At 36.7% G+C, this 16625-nt stretch overlaps 1 protein-coding gene across 1 annotated transcript in view; it reads left to right on the forward strand.

Moving 5' to 3' along the window:
- The window catches only part of CCDC141 (coiled-coil domain containing 141), a 231247-nt gene extending 222893 nt beyond the window's left edge, over positions 1-8354 (forward strand). Inside the window, exon 25 of the mRNA XM_045066877.1 lies at positions 5866-8354. Within this exon, the coding sequence (XP_044922812.1) occupies positions 5866-5901 (36 nt within the window). The 3' untranslated portion in view covers positions 5902-8354. The remainder of the gene's footprint in view (positions 1-5865) is intronic.
- The last annotated feature ends 8271 nt before the right edge of the window (positions 8355-16625 follow it).

Below are 16625 nucleotides of genomic sequence, written 5' to 3' on the forward strand. Positions count from 1 at the left end.
CTATCCATCCATCCATTTACATACCTACTTACCTATGTATTCTTTTGTGCTATCAATTGACTATCTAGTAATTCCCACAGCAGTGAAGAATAATAAGCTATTCAGTTATTCTTCCGGTTATATTTTAATTTCAAAGACTTAAGTATGATTTTCCTTTTGGTAAAATTTCTGTCTTGATCAAAGAATTCTCCTTATGAAATTATGTACTAAAATTACTGATTAAAATTGAAAAACTAGGAAATTCAAATGTTTCCTTTTTAATATATATATATATGTGTGTGTGTGTATGTGTATATATATCCATCCATATCCATTTTCTTCTAGAGAAAATTCCAGACAGTAAGTAATATCAAAATACTTCTCAACAAGAAAATGTAAATGACAAGGAAGAGTAAAAGGAACATGTGGGGCCACTGGGTGGCTCAGTAAGTTAAGCCTCTGCCTTCAGCTCAGGTCATGGTCTCAGGGTCCTGGGATCGAGCCCTGCATTGGGCTCTCTGCTCAGTGGGGAGCCTGCTTCCCCACTCTCTCTGACTACTCGTGATCTCTCTCTGTCTGTCAAATAAATAAATAAGTAAAACCTTAAAAAAAAAAAAAAGAAAAGAAACATGTACTTGACACCTTAGAGGAGTGCAACACAAAATGTGTTTTGAGCTTCCTAAAAGGCAAAATCATTGAGTTTTCCAGTTCTGATTTTCTAATAAAAAGTGTATAAACATAAACATTTTGTGGTAAAATTTTTTTCACAGTTAACTCCCAGAGATATTTTCTGCTGGAATCCTTACATTCAAATCTCTGTGTATTCTAAAATATCTAAAGTCTTTGGAAAAAGAAGTAGCAAACAATTAGTTATTTTTTTCAATAATGTTAACCCTCATTTATAATCAAGATGCAGGCTTAAAATAGATAACTGTAAGAACCTTCTGACCACTTCACTCAAGTTTAAATGTCTTCAAGTGTTACACAAGGCCCTTTAGTATCTGCCCTCTCCTTCCTAATCTCTGTTCCATCCCTTCTGATCCTCCCACAAAGTCACAATTTTCATCGGGTTCTTAACCTATCACGCTCTTTCTTCTCTCTGGTCCTTTCTTCCCAGATCTCCCTTACTATATCCTACCCTATCTTTTTGTGGCTTAATCCTACATATCCTTCTTGGTCCATTTGAGACACACCCTTCCCCAGGAAGCCTTCTGAGCCATCAAGTCCAGTATAGATGTTCCTGCTATGCACACTGTCAGCTACTGAGCTACCCTTGTCATGTCCCTTGATACACAGCATTGAAATTGCATGTCTGAGCATCAGTCTTCTCAGGCTAGAGTGCGAGATATTTATCAGCAGGATCTGTGACAGCCCTGTTCATCATTATACTCCCAGCACCGAAGCCATAGTCATACTCAATAAATATTTCTTGAATTATTGTTGGAGGTAAACCAAGATAAACCTAGTTTTTTACTTCTTTTTCTGGAGAGAGTTAGTGGGGGAATATAAAAAGAGAGAGATGTATTTGTTACCTGATTATTCTTTCTTATTATGGACATTGGCTGGTCAGAATCAGGTTCTAATCAGGAAGTAGGTGGGCACACTACAATGACTATGTCCAAAATGCCAAAACCAGAATGTATGTACTTCTTTAGAACATTATACAAATCATCAGTATTTTATTGTGGTAATCAATAATCTTGGTAATCTGGTTGTATATTATTTGAAACCAGCATTTCATTTATATATGTAAATATTTAAAAGGTCAAGTTCAAGTATTTTTCAAATGAACAAAGGAAAATGTATAGCATCTTGTTCCACTTGTTTTGTCTTTATTTATGACTGTTCCCTACTAGAAATTGCCATCTGAAGCTTTTGACTTTCCTGTTGTATGTACATTATTTTAAGTGTGACCATGAAATAAGTTATTTGAAACAAAATAAAATCCTCCTAGTATTCTCTGATATTGTGCATGTCAGTGCAAATGCCAAAGCATGACAGACTGTTTTCCATGAGCAGAATCTTGAGCTGTATCAAAGAGCCAAAAGATTTGCGTTCACTTAAATGAAACAGTGTCCTGCTTAAAGCAAAACAATTCATTTTCTCTGCTTTCATTACATGAGATGAGATTTGAATGTTATCAGCTGTGTATGAATTCAGCCTTAAAATGGAAAGCACAAAGATGCTAATTTGGCCTTTACCCATGAATCCCCACATCACTGTTGCTTGTGTTGGTGAGAGTTTATATAACACAATCAACCAGCCAAACATCAGTGGTGAAGCCTGGATGCATGTCGTTCCTCCAGATGAACCATCTTTGATTCTGGAGTTTGAGTGTTTGGCCAGATAGCTCTTTCTTCTGTTCAATGGCAATTTAATCTGTATGAGCCAGGACCTGGCAAATCCAATTCTTTGGATTCTCCTTTTTGTATCATATTTTCCTTAAAGGACAATACAGTATTTCCTTAAAAAGAAATACAAAGAGTTGTATAGAAAAGAGTGTTTGTGTGTATGTATTTCCAATTAGCACAATAAAGACTGGCTGAAATTGAAACATATTTTAACCATAGGAGTAGCTAGAAAATATTTATCCAACCTGATTTTTCTTTAAAGCAGAGCACTAATAGTTACATACTTTGACGTTTTCAATCTGTATTCAGAGGGCTCCCTGCTATGGCTTTTTCCATTTAGGATCCACTTAAATATCAATACTAGTGAAATAACAGGTCCAGAGCTAGCTAATGAAATAAACTTTTCCCTTTGACATTCAACAACTGTCCTTTTCCAAGAACTTCATTGATCCAAACAACTACAAAATGGTATTTTTCTTAATCTCATGTTAGCATTAAAAAATCATATAATGAAATCTTGTGAGATAAAAATTCAAAGGATAAAATATAGAGAAACATAATTCATTCATAGTGAATAGTCTCCAACCCATATTATTCTCATGATGCCAGAGAGCCTTTCTTTGTAATAAGTATTATGCAAACCCACACACAAACAAGTTGTTGGCAAACAGGGCCACTGGAAATGCAGATAAAGTAGGAAACCAGTTACCTGGCAGGATTGGAAAAGCTAAAATGCCCATCTGCTCCGAAGTGCCTTCCCTAGCAGCCGTTGCCATGTTGACTCTTGGAGGCCTGCCTTTGATTAAAGTTAATGCAGCTCCAGAAGATGCCTCTTAAAATGAATATTTACCATTTCTATTACTCTTAAAGGAACAATAGAATTTCTCATCATATCCTGGTCTCAGTTATCAGATTAAATAAGAATGTTTTCTCCACCAAAATAGATAAATTCTTATGAGGAAATGGAATATGCAGGAACCTGAAAGAGTTGTGTGCTATGTTTCACTAAGTGTTGGGAAATATAGGACAGGAAGGGAAAAATAGCCAAACATCAGGGTGAGGAAACCGAGTGTCTGCTGTGGGTTTCATCCTCCCTTTCACTGTGAATTTCCTCTAGATTCAGGAAATGCATGTGGGGACCCCTGAGAGGGAGTTAGAGACCACAATAAAAGTGTCTGCATAACATTTTTCATTACCAAGTAGAGGACTGTACTGGCTTGAATAGCATCAGGGTGGCCTTAACCCAAGTGCCTAGTGTTCTTATAAGAAGACTAGAAAAGACATGGTGACAAAGGAGACGCACAGGAAAAGGCCATGTGATAAAAGAAGCAGTGATCGGTGGCATTGTCAGCTTCTGCAAGCTATGGAGCACCAGAGATTGCGACCCCAAGGAACAAGAAGAGGTAATAAACTATTCTTCCTTAGAGGCTTCAGAGAGAGCATGGTTCTACCAATGGCTTGATTTTGGACGTTTAGCCCTCATAACTGAGAAAGAAAAAAAAAATTTATTATTTAAAGCCACCTAGTTTATGATTCTTTGTCATAGCAGCCAATACAAGGACCGTGTTCTAGAAAAGTTAATTCAAGACTTTCTTTGGTGAAGAATCTCCCAGAGACATTCATTGATAAACACCAAACAGCCTTTCAAGCCAGCATTTCCAGGGTATGCTGGAGGGCCTCCGTTCTCTTCTTGATTTGGGGGATCTTGGCACATTCCATTCAGCAGTTATATTCATCTTCTGTGTGAACAGTGCCCCCTATGTGCTAGGAATGCTAGGAATTCTAAAGGAAGCAAGACTCCTAATGAATTGACTACTTGTTTGATGATAATGCACATACAAAAACAAGAAAAAGAAAAAACAAGGCAGTATGTAATAAAAATGAGAAAAAGAAAGACAAAGGGAAACTGTGGTTAGATATGTGAACCTAAGTACAAAGGTGTGGTATGACAGTGTAAAGAAAAAGAAAGAAATTCAATACATGGGATCACTAACACCTAAATATTAGGATATTTATGACCTAAAAGAACACTATCAAGCAATTAGAGCCAATTGACATTTGTAGAGTATTTTATTCAGCAACAGCAGAATATAGGTTCTTCTTAGGCTCACATGAAGCATTCACCAAGATAGACCACATTCTTGACCGTAAAATAGACCTTACTTAAATGGAAAAGAATAGTAATCATACAATGTATGTTCTTACATCACAACAAGATTAAACTAAACATTAGATAGATGGCTGGAAAATCTCCAAATATTTGGAAATTAAACAACACACTTCTAAACAGCACATGGGCCAAAAATAAATCTCAAGAGAAATTTTTAAATATCTTAGAAAACATAGAAATATATCAGTTCTGATCCTGGGATGTTAAAAGCCTAATAAGAGAATGCTATAAGAAACTCTAAGCCCACAAATTTGATTAACTGAGATGAGATGGATCAATTCCTTGAAAGATATAAACTACAATAACTCACAGAAGTAAAAAGAGACAACCAATATCTCTTTAAGATATTGAGGCAATAATAAATAAGCTGTCAAAAAAGAAAGTACTATGCCCAGATAGTTTCAGTGGTAAACCTACCAAATATTTAAGGAAGGAATAATAAAGTTCACCACAATGTTCTTCAAGAACCAGAAGTAGAGAGGACACTTAAAACCCATTCTATGAGTTCAGAATTACCCTAATACTAAAACCATATAAGGATATTAAAAGAAAGAAAAACTATAGTCAGTATCTCTCATGAATATAGACATGAACATTTCCAACACAATACTAACAAATCAAATACAACAATGAATAAGTCAAATTATATACACCAGTGGGATTTTTCCAGGTATGAAGGCTAGTCCAGTATTCAAAGATCAATCAATATAATCCACCACATCTACAGGCAAAAGAAGAAAAATCACACACTTATGTCAATTGATTCAGGAATAATATTTGACAAAATTCAGCATGTGTTCATGATAATTTAAAAAAAAAACTCTCAGAAAACTAGTAACAGAAGAAATTCTTCAGCTTGATAAAGATACTCTGTAATTAACATCACACTTAATGGCAAGAGATTGGGCACTTTGCCCCTAAGATTGGGAAGAAGGTAAGAATGTCTTCTCACAGCTCTTACTCATCATTGTACTAGAAGTCTTAGCCAGTGAATAAGACAGGAAAGGAAATAAAAGTATTGCAGGTTGGAAAAGAGGAAATAAGACTATCTTTATTTGCAGATGGCATGATTTTTTTTTACCAATGAATCTACCAAAAACTCTTGGAACCAATTAGTGAACATAGCAAGTTTACCAGAAGCAGGTCTACAACAACTGCACCCAGGAGAAAGGCAGGGAGTTAGCAGTAGATGAATCACAGTGAATCAAGCATTTTCAGGGGCAAGGGCAAAGGAAGACCACATGAATTTGTCCCTTTACCATAAATTTGTTTGAGACATCATGAATATTTGTCATCTTGCAACACTTCACACTTGCACTTCACACTTTCCCTCTTGCACCATTTCACAAATGATTTTTCTTGCAGCTTCCTATGATATTTTGGGGATTTCGAAAGAAATAAATTATTTGAAGGAGATGACACTCACCAGAGCAACGGGATACTTGATGTGGAACATAAATCAAATTTGATCATTTACTGGCCATTGTCATTATCACTGGACCAAGAGAGAAAAATTAGAAAGACATTGTAATTAGAGAACTGTAGAGCTGAGCTTTCTCCAACAATAATGATTTTAATATTAGAAGAAAATCAAATCCCAGAGTGGACGATTTATTGGCTGGTACTCTGCTACACTGCAAGAATGAATGTACCTTTCATGAATTAGTACTTCCTACAAGCAAGAATGAACTTATGTTGCTAGTCTAAGATTTTTTGATAGAAACCAGAACTAAAATATGTCAGACATTGTATTGTACTTTCAAAGTAATCAGTGCCATGAAGTCATATCTTGGTCTATTAATTAATTGAAGGGTAGAATACAAATGACTAATTTGACACCTCCATTTAATTGGGAACTTCAATGAAATTAATCATTTTGTATTTTCTAAATGTTAGCTAGAAGTGCTTTCTTTATTTCCCTATTCTTGAAGGAGATTTTTGATCACATGCATCATTCGTCTAAAATAGAATGGTTTATTCTTTACCACGTAAAAGAAAGCTAACTGATGCACCACAAAGTCAAGTACTGAACATGTATTTTATCAAAAGCTTTGTAAAGATAACTGTATAAACAGTGAAGTACTGTTAAGATCCCATCCAGGACTTAGAAATACATATGCAAGGAGAGTACTCATTGTAGTTTCTGTTCAAACCTACAGCAACAAAATATGAATTTGAACAAATATTAATTTACTATTACAATTAAAAATGGACCATAACAAGTGTACATGAGCAAGTTAGGACCACAATCTCAGGTACAGGGCCTAGTTTTCTTGGGACATGAGTCCCATTCCCTGCTTTCACATCTAACCCATCAGCCAGTTAGAGGAACGATGCTATCTCACAGGGAGTCTTAGAATGTGAAAAATCTATAGTTTCTTTAAATGTGAGAAATTGTCACTAGTTGTTTTAACCATAGTTATATAGCATGGAATATCACCTGTCATTAGAATCATTATGAATTAATAAAAACCATTTCAAGTGTTTTGGATCTTTGTGATACAAATGGTATGTGTGTGTGTGTGTGTGTGTGTGTATACCTCTTTGTTAGTATGAGTTCTTATCTGTACGAATTAGGTAATATATAAAGTGCCCAGGTGATGTATGAGGCATTGAGTTTGGAGAAACACTTGATGGGACCAGTTCTATGAGCAACTGATGACCAAGAGTTAATGAAGAAACAGACTTTTCTTATTTTAGCATGGTGTAATACAGACATGTATTTATACTACATCCTACAAGATAAATACTCAGCCAAATTCCAGTTTTATAAATGTATAATTAAAAACCAGTATATTTCAAACAGAATTCCCAAGTAGCAGATCAAAATAGGAAAATACAATTCCAATCTATATACACATATATCAACTTCAAATACAAATCCATTTATATTCCTTATAGATAGAAATCCTAAAGGAGTTATTCTAAAATAGAACTTAGATGTTACTTTTATTTTAATGTAATATCATAAATCATGATCAAGAAGCTGCTGTTGTTTTTTTTTTTAATCCATTGGCTATTGTATTTGAATTTTCCATATGAAGTACTAAATGTGGTTTTTAAAGGCAAATTTCTCTAGCTCATTTCTTAAAGTTATTAAAGCATGTAGGATTACTTCAAGAACAAATGTTTTGTGTGTTCATTTCTTTTCTACTGCTAATGGTTTATGCATGTGGATAATGAAATGTATATTATGTCTACTAAGTACCTAGAAACAGCATAATTTACTTACCTCTTTCTTTGCTCTACTGGGAGCTTCTTAAAATGTAATTCTTTGTACATTAAACATTAAATCTTTGTAAAAGTAATACATTTAATCTGATTAGTTCATTCAGCCTCTTGCAGATAAGGGGTATTTATTCTTGTATAAATATTGACTCACAAATGCTCTTAATAAATGCAACTGCTCAATTCAAGAGGAAAAATCATGGTGTTTAATATTTGATAGGAAATATACTCCTATTTAACATTCCATTGTAGAATAGTGATCTGTTTTATAACTGGACAGTAATCAAAGTACGTGAAGACAGTTTTCTGATTTCAAATTTACTGATTCCTCACAGGAAACTACTCTGAGAGTGGTAGAGTCCTGTTTTAGAATTCAAGTTTAGGCATCACATGTTTAATCACATAGTTTTGATGATGTGTGGGATTTAGGCAACGCCACCAAGAACTCTGCAAAACAGGTACCTGGAGAATAGCAAACTTGTGTGTTCCAAACCCACTGTGCTGCCCCACTAAATCTCTTAGGGCCACAGCAGGCCACGCATATTATAAAGTGATTTTCTGTTTGAAAATATGCCAAAGGTTTGAAAGGTCCCCCAATAATGGGTCCATGATTAAAGGAGCGAGACTGATACAAAGCGAAGGTCAGGCAAAGCTTTATTTCGCACCAAGCATCGAGAATCAAACCAACCGTTCGGGGCCATCTCTTGCAAAGAGGCGACCCCTCTCTGCCTTACATACTAGCTTTTAAGGGCAAAGACCATGTGGTTGGGCCTGGCCATGCACAGGTGGTCAATGAGATTGTAACACACACAGAGAAAGCTGCCCAGTCATGCTAGGTCACACACGAGTGACCAATTGAATTACAATTTACCCTATAGTAGATATTTGAACTAGCCTATCTTGGTCAGAATTGGTACCCAAAAGGTGCCCAAAAGGTGGGGCCCATACTCCTTGGTAGCTAGGGAGACAGTATGCGCCCCTACCGATTGGATGTCTCCACCTGGCCTGACCCACCCTTGCATTTGGATTTTGCTACCTGGGGCTGGTTTCCAGGACTTGCTTTTAAGTAAGTTCCCTGGGGTGGGCAGGGTCAGTTAAAGTTTTACTGCTTAAACAACAAAATCACTGTTTAATCAGGATGGCATCACTCTGACTAAAAAGGCCCTTACAGGTTTATTCAGGATGGGAAAAAATATTCTCTTTATTTAAACTCCTTTAGAGAAAAAAAAAAAAATGAGAAATCACTTGCAGTTACACTCAGAATTATATGCTCACCAGTGAGCATATCCTTTCTCTATGAAAAAAAAATACTAGCTATTGAAATCACTTTTTCCTCTATTTTCTTGCCATGTCATTAATTTCAAGGAGAAAATGTCTAGGAGAGATGAAATAATAGCAAACCTATTTTGCTGGGCACTAAGTCACTAATTGTATGCTGCATAGATCACTTAATCCAAAGGTCACATTAAATATTTTTCAGGTTCATGGAACTGTGCTGGTGAAATTCCCTGAAATAGAATTCCATGTCAGACACAAACAGGAAATATTATCTAAGGCAATAAACAGGTGATATGGTAAAGAGGAGATGACAAACAATAGTTATAACAACATTATATAATGACAAATGGGATGAAGGATGGGAACAATTGCGGTGCTGAAGGGGAAAAGCAAACCCAGTTACAATTGTGTGTTATAATGTTTTTCTCTAGGGCATTGGGTTTTTTTTTTTTTTTTTTTTGTTAAGTATTCTCTTCTTAGTTTCTCTGTTCTGTTTTGAAGTAAACACACACATATACATACACATCCATATATACCTGGAAACTCATACAGGAATGCAACTAATTATATCTATGTCCATAATGGTTGTCATCTGAAAGCTTTACAAGTACTTGGTGCAGAAAGTCATCCCAGGCCTCCTCAGAGTCTCCAAGTGACCATTCCACCAGGATGGACCTGAGAATCCTTGGGTTAGCTTCAGGGAAGTTTCCTCCACGTTACGCAGACACTGCAATGAAAACCTCTAAGATTTCGCTTGTGTGAGCCAATCTGCAAAATCTCAGATTGATAGAAAAGAAGAACATTTCTCCATTGTGTATTTACACTTGGCAGCCCCCAGCCTTTTATATTTAGATGCCTAAATTATAACCATTACCGCTATTTCTGCTTCTGTACTTTCGCTTGCTAACCCATGAGGAGATGGAGAAATACCAGCAGAATTTCTATAGACACTCTGTAACCACACATCCCCCACCTAGAATTGAACCTGACAGAATGGCTGCTCCCGGACCCCTCCCCCGGCTCTGGGCCAAGAGATAACAGCCATCTGACGCCAGAGAAACCCCCACCTGGAATTGGACATGACAGAATGACTGCTCCCGGACCCCCCATCCAGCTTTAGGCCAAAAGATAACAACCATCTGGCGCCCTGCGGCTTGACAAGAAGACCCCGGTCAATCCTGAGGTGACACATACCCTAGCGGTGCCAACTCAGCAGTTTGAAGAATGACAGCCCTTTGACCTAACCAATAATCTGTTCTCAGCCCTTTCCCGCTCTGTAGCGCGACAGTCATATTATAGAGTTCCTTTTTGATTTTCCCGCGGTATGTGGCGATTTGTTACAAGATACTATGATGTATGCTAAATCCCTGCCTCCCCAAAAATAGTGTATAAAAGATGTTGTGATCCTGAGCTCGGGACCTCTTAGCGTCACCGGCATCGAGTGCGCGGAGGTCCAGGTTCGAACTGGTAATAAACGACCCTTGCTGTTTGGCTTTGACTCTGGACTCTGGTGGTCGTCTTTGGGAGGGTCTAGAAATTTGGGCACAACAATATCTGCTCTTCTTTCTTTCTTTTTTTTTTTTTTTTAAGATTTTATTTATTTGACAGACAGATCACAAGTAGGCAGAGAGGCAGACAGAAAGAGAGGGGGAAGCAGGCTCTCCACTGAGTAGAGAGCCCGATGCGGGGCTCGATCCCAGGACCCTGAGATCATGACCTGAGCCAAAGGCAGAGGCTTAACCCACTGAGCCACCCAGGCACCCCAATATCTGCTCTTCTTTAAGTGAAGAGTTTACTATAAAGTAGGAGAAAAATATTTTTTCACAACTGCTATGGAATTATATATTCTAAAAATAAGTTGCTATGAGTCAACTGCTTGATTTTATCTGGTATCTTTTAAAGTCTTGCTACAAAGGACCAGCAGCATCAACATCACCTGGGAGCTTATTGAAAATGAAGAACCTCAGATTCCACCCCAGACCTACTGAATCAGAACCTGCATTTTAGCAAGATTCTTAAGTCATTGTTATGCATACTAAAGTTCAAGTAACACTGTTTTAGAAAATACCTTGGGTTTTAAAGAGTTCAAGCATTGAATGTAATAATTTTATGCTGGTTACATCCATGCTCCAAATTTGTAAGATACAAAATGGAAGAATTCAACATTGGTTTCCATAGAAACACTGAGATACATTGACAGATTTCTATAGAAGAAACACTAAAAGAAGTTAGAGTGATACAGACTACTCTGAGAGTGGTAGAGTCCTGTTTGAAAATGAATTCAGATTATGCATCACATGTTTAATCAGATAGTTTTGACAATGTGTAGGATTTAGGCAACACCACCAAGAACTCTGCAAAACCAGGAGGTACCAGGACAATAGCAAACTTCTTTATTCCAAACCCATGGTGCTGCCTAACTAAGTCTCATAGGGCCATCTCAGGTCAGATATATCATAATGACTATAGTATTTGTCTGCTCAAAAATGTGCCAAAGTTTTATTCAGAATGGGGAAAATATTCTCTATATTTATAACTCCTCTGGGAGGGAAAATCAGAAACTATTTGCAGTTACATTCAGATTTATATGTCTCACCAATGAGGATAAATAGTCAATAAGTCGATGCCAACATCCTATGTTATTTGGAAAGTTTAAGCTGAGTTCCCAGACTATGCTATTTCAAATGACCTAAAATCTTGAGCTATGGTGCGCTCACTTAAACATTGTGCAATAAAAGTAATCAATCTAATTTTTAGAAGATTGTGATCACAATCTACTGCTGCCATTTCTGCAAATAGAGATTACCAAGGAAATTTTGCAAATAGAGATTACCAAGGAAATTTTGTAATTAACACTACATATACTTTTGACTTCATATATAATACAAAGTTCATATTCTATTTTAATAACGTAGACATATGTATTAAAATGAGTATCATTGTTATTTAAATTATATGACACTGTGTACGTTATCAGAAAAAAATTATAACCAAAGTTGACTTTCATTTTCATTTTATTTTTTAAATGATAGATATGACTTTACATGTCTAATTTAGAATGGCCATTTGGAGATAAAGTAGATGAGATAAAACTCAGCCCCTCTACTAAGGCTGCTCTGAGAAACCTACAGGCAGCATTTAATCTTTTTTATTTTATTTTATTTTTATTTATTTTTGTTTGAATCTTTTTAAAATTGTATAAACATATGCTTCTTTTTTTGAGGTTGTTATGTACATTTTTACAAGTTAATTGAAATTCTTAAACAATGCTTATTAAAATAGTGAAACACTACATTGATAAAATACATCATGCATTTGAACCTATTTTAATCACCTTGCCTTCATATAGAAATGAGCACTTGTTTTAAAGATATGGGTTGTTCTGTATTATTCCTTTTAAATGTTACTCTTTTAAAGAGCTAAAGACCTAAATTCTAATCCTAGCTCTGTTATAAAAGAGCTCTGAGGGCTTAAGCAACTAAAATCTCTGACCCTCATGTTCTTTGCCTGTGAATAATGGCATAAATTATACCACCTCTAAAAGTGCTTCCAGCTTTCACTGATCTCCAAGGGGTTTTAGACACACAAGTGCATTCTTGATTTTCTCATTAGTGCAGGCAGATAATATTATGAAGGACTTGGTATTTGGGGGCCAAATGATCTAGAGGCCAGCTAAATTTTAGGGTAAAGCTTAAAAAAAGCTCTCTAGGAAGCATTAGGCAGATAAGAACTTTCTTTGGTGAGCCTAGTACACTCCTTGGTAGTCATTGAATGTTCTCTTTATTCACCAGAGATTAAAATTTATATGTAGCTGTCAGACTCCACATAGAGTCAACTAAAAACCTGGTATACTAAAACACTGTCAGGCTCTTATTCAACCTCCAAAAGTCCCAGTGTCAAGGTCCTTGAATGCTGAAATGCTGTTGGCAGTGTATGAACCATTTGAATGATAAAATAACTGAAAATATCATACATAGTACTTGATGAAAAATTATTGTTGTATTAGAAAAGAGGAAGTTAGTTGGCACAGATCTTGTCATTCTATGACACTGTGACATGTTATGACATCTTGGACATTCTTCTTGTGTGGAATGAGTCTAAATATGCACAGTGACAGAATGGAACCTAAAAATTCATTTCATCATGCTTAGCATGTAGAATCTTGAAACACTTCATACATGGATGACTTCATGGGACTGTAGCACTTTAAACGGGGTTATCAGCATGTCTGTTCCCACAAAACCTGCTTTAAGCTAAAGCCCAGTGACAGTGTCAGATAAGTTAAAATTTTTATTTTTTTAAAGGTTTTATTTATTTATTTTTGAGAGAGAGAGAGAGAGCACACGAGCATGGGGAGGAGCAGAGGGAGAAGCAGGCTCCCCACTGAGCAAGGAGCCTGTTGCAGGACTGGATCCCAGGACCCTGGGATCATGACCTGAGTTGAAGGCAGACTCATAACTGACTGAGTCACCCAGGGGTCTGGCAAATTAAAATATTTAATCTTCATTATATTGAGATGAAGTCAAATTATTTTTCTATTGTGATCTCTTTTGAAATAAGCTTTTATATATTCTAATACTCCCTTCTGAATGGTTCATATAAATTCATGTTTTCTCTAAAATTCTTAATTTTCTTCTAAATTGAACTTAAGCCCAGATATTTTTTTAGTGCCCAACATATTCAAATATCATTTTCCTTGTTTTTAAATTAAAGGAAAAGATTGTTTAATAAAGAATACATATGAAAGGAAAATCCGATTTTGTGAAACATAAATTCTGGTTTTCCACGTAAAGATAATCCTGAAAGAGAAATTATCTGAGCCTTGTCTGAGGAACTACAATCCCTCCCCTTGTCCTAAACATACACACACACACACACACACACACACACACACACATCCATTCCCAACCAGTGTGACCAAACCAAGGAAAATGAGAAGCAGGAACGTAGTTACACAGGTCACAGCCAAATAAGAAGAGTAAAAATAGTATCTTAAGCTTTCAGAACCACCAATTTTCAAAGTGAGCCAGAGGGCCCAGCAGCAGCTGCAGTTTCAAAGGGAAGTAGTAACTACACTGAATCAGCTACCCTGTGATAGACCATCAGCTGCAGGAATCTTGATTAGTGTCCTGTTATGTACCAAATCAACAAGGGAAGGATCACTGTTGGGCTTTACTTAGGCAATATGCATGCTGATATGCTTAATAAACAGAAGCAATAAATACATTTCTCTTATGCCCTTTAATGTAGTAGAATCCTTTAAAAGTTTTTCAGCTTTTATGTACATTGACCAGAAACTGCATTTTGCTTGGATTTTGAGAAGAGCCTTCCATAAAGTATCTGTGCACTTTAAGCTGAAGTTAGTGAAAAATAAGTCAACTGTGGTTTTCACGGTGTGTTCCTCCCAGGCAGAGCTCCTCAACCGTGGCACTATTAGCTCTGGAGGGAGGCTGTCCTGTGCCTCAGAGGATGTTTAGCAGCATTTCTGGCCTCCAGCCACTAGACACCATTAGCAGGCAACCCCCCACCAGATGTGACAATCAACAATGTCTTCAGATATTGCCAAATATCCCCAGCATAAAATCATCTCTGGTTGGAAATCACTGTTCTAAAGATCAAGTTAGCATGGGCTTGGTGAGGATCAAACATAGGTGCTTTGTTCAACAAAATTTGGAAAATAAAATCCACCAATTGATGGACTTCATAAAAATGTTGTTTCATTATTTAACCTTATCCTTTATTAGTTTTTTCTTAAACGGATTGTTACTATCCTGGGTAGATTACTGAATGGTTTTAGTTGAAAAAATTTGTTATGTAGAGCTAACATTTCTGACATATCACCTCCCCATTTAATGATAATGATAATGCTTAACCAAATATATCAAATAGAAGCCCGTAAAATTCTTCAGTTTGGAGTCTACATTCTCCTGGAATTTGATAGGAAAAAAGATGTAAAGGATGCCATTTTTTTTTTTTTGGCGAAAAGGCTAGATCTATTTTGCAGTCAAAAGATACTTGCTTGGGGGACGCCTGGGTGGCTCAGTTGGTTAAGCAGCTGCCTTCGGGCTCAGGTCATGATCCCAGGGTCCTGGGGTCCAGTCCCACATAGGGCTCCTTGCTCGGCGGGGAGCCTGCTTCTCCCTCTGCCTCTGCCTGCCTCTTTGTCTACCTGTGCTCACTTGCTCTCTCTCCCTCTGTCTCTTACAAATAAATAAATAAAATCTTTAAAAAAAAAAAAAAGATACTTGCTTGGTTCTAAGTATCATTGATATCAATTCTGTTGAAATCTGTGTCTATAGTGTACTCTCAAAGAATGTTGCTTTTAAAAAAAGCTTTATTTATTTGAGTGATAGAGAGTTTGAGAGAGAAAATACAAGCATGGGGGAAGGGCAGGAGAAGCAGACTCTCTACTGAGAAGGGAGCCCGATGCAGGACGCAGGACTGGATCCCAGGACTCTGGAATCATGACCTGAGCCGAAGGCAGACATTTAACCAACTGAGCAATCCAGGCACCCAGGAATGTGGCTTTTTCACTCTGGAAACCCTTACTGATCTCCCAGGGAGCATGGAAATTTAGTAGCTTAAGAAAAACCTTCCCTTTCCTATCCAGTTTTTCTCTCCCCCTTACATATGAGGAAAGTAGAATATAACAAGATGACTCTATTTTTCAGGTAAAGTCACCTTCATGGGTTTTGGCTTTTTTCTTCCTTTTGTTTTTTTAGTTCAGTAAACTATTGGTGATTGCTAGATGTTAGGAGATGGTTAAGATTGTAGTAAAAGAAAATTGACATTGTTTATGAATAATTCTAAATGTGAACACATGTTTTTTTCACGATTTTATTTATTTATCTGACAGGGATCACAAGTAGGCAGAGAGGCAGGCAGAGAGAGAAGGGAAAGCAGGCTCCCTGCTGAGCAGAGAGCCCGATGCGGGGCTCGATCCCAGGCCCTGGGATTATGACCTGAGCTGAAGGCAGAGGCTTAACCCACTGAGCCACCCAGGTGCCCCTGTGAACACATTTTAAATATTGCACGTGTGCCTTATATCAGCAATCCCAAGTATCTTTTCTTTTTTTAGTACTAGACAAAATTCCAACCTTCCTAGAATGTGTCAGACCTGCCCACCTCCGGGAAAGAGAGATGATTCCACCCTGCAGTATCTAGAATACTGGCTTATCAGCTGTGACAAATGCACTATGCTAATGAGAGATGTTAGTAATAAGGGAAATTGTATGTGTGGGAAAGGGATACATGGGAGCTCTCAAAACTTTCTGCTCAGTGTTTCTGTCAACCTAAAGATTTTCTAAAAGATCAAGTCAATTAGTTTTTTATTTTTTTATGGCTCTAAAAAGAAAGTGGTAAAAATATGAAGTCTATCAAATTATGGTTCTTACCCATAAATAGAGCTGTTATTTTAAGCATCATTTAGATTTTTCAGTTGTGACCCTGTTTCTCAAAACTTGAGTAATAAAGAAATCTATTTTAAAGGAAAAATATATTGCAGAAAAATAAATCTATTTTAAAGGAAAAAAATATATTGCAGGTCCCAAGAACTGTTTTACATTGCTCTTAATACCTTATTATTTCAGTTTGTGCAAGTACTAAGCTAAATATAAGTC

The sequence above is a fragment of the Mustela putorius genome, unplaced genomic scaffold, assembly GCF_011764305.1.
Source record: "Mustela putorius furo isolate JIRA1106 unplaced genomic scaffold, ASM1176430v1.1 tig00003869_pilon_pilon_pilon, whole genome shotgun sequence".
Lineage (NCBI taxonomy): Eukaryota > Metazoa > Chordata > Mammalia > Carnivora > Mustelidae > Mustela > Mustela putorius.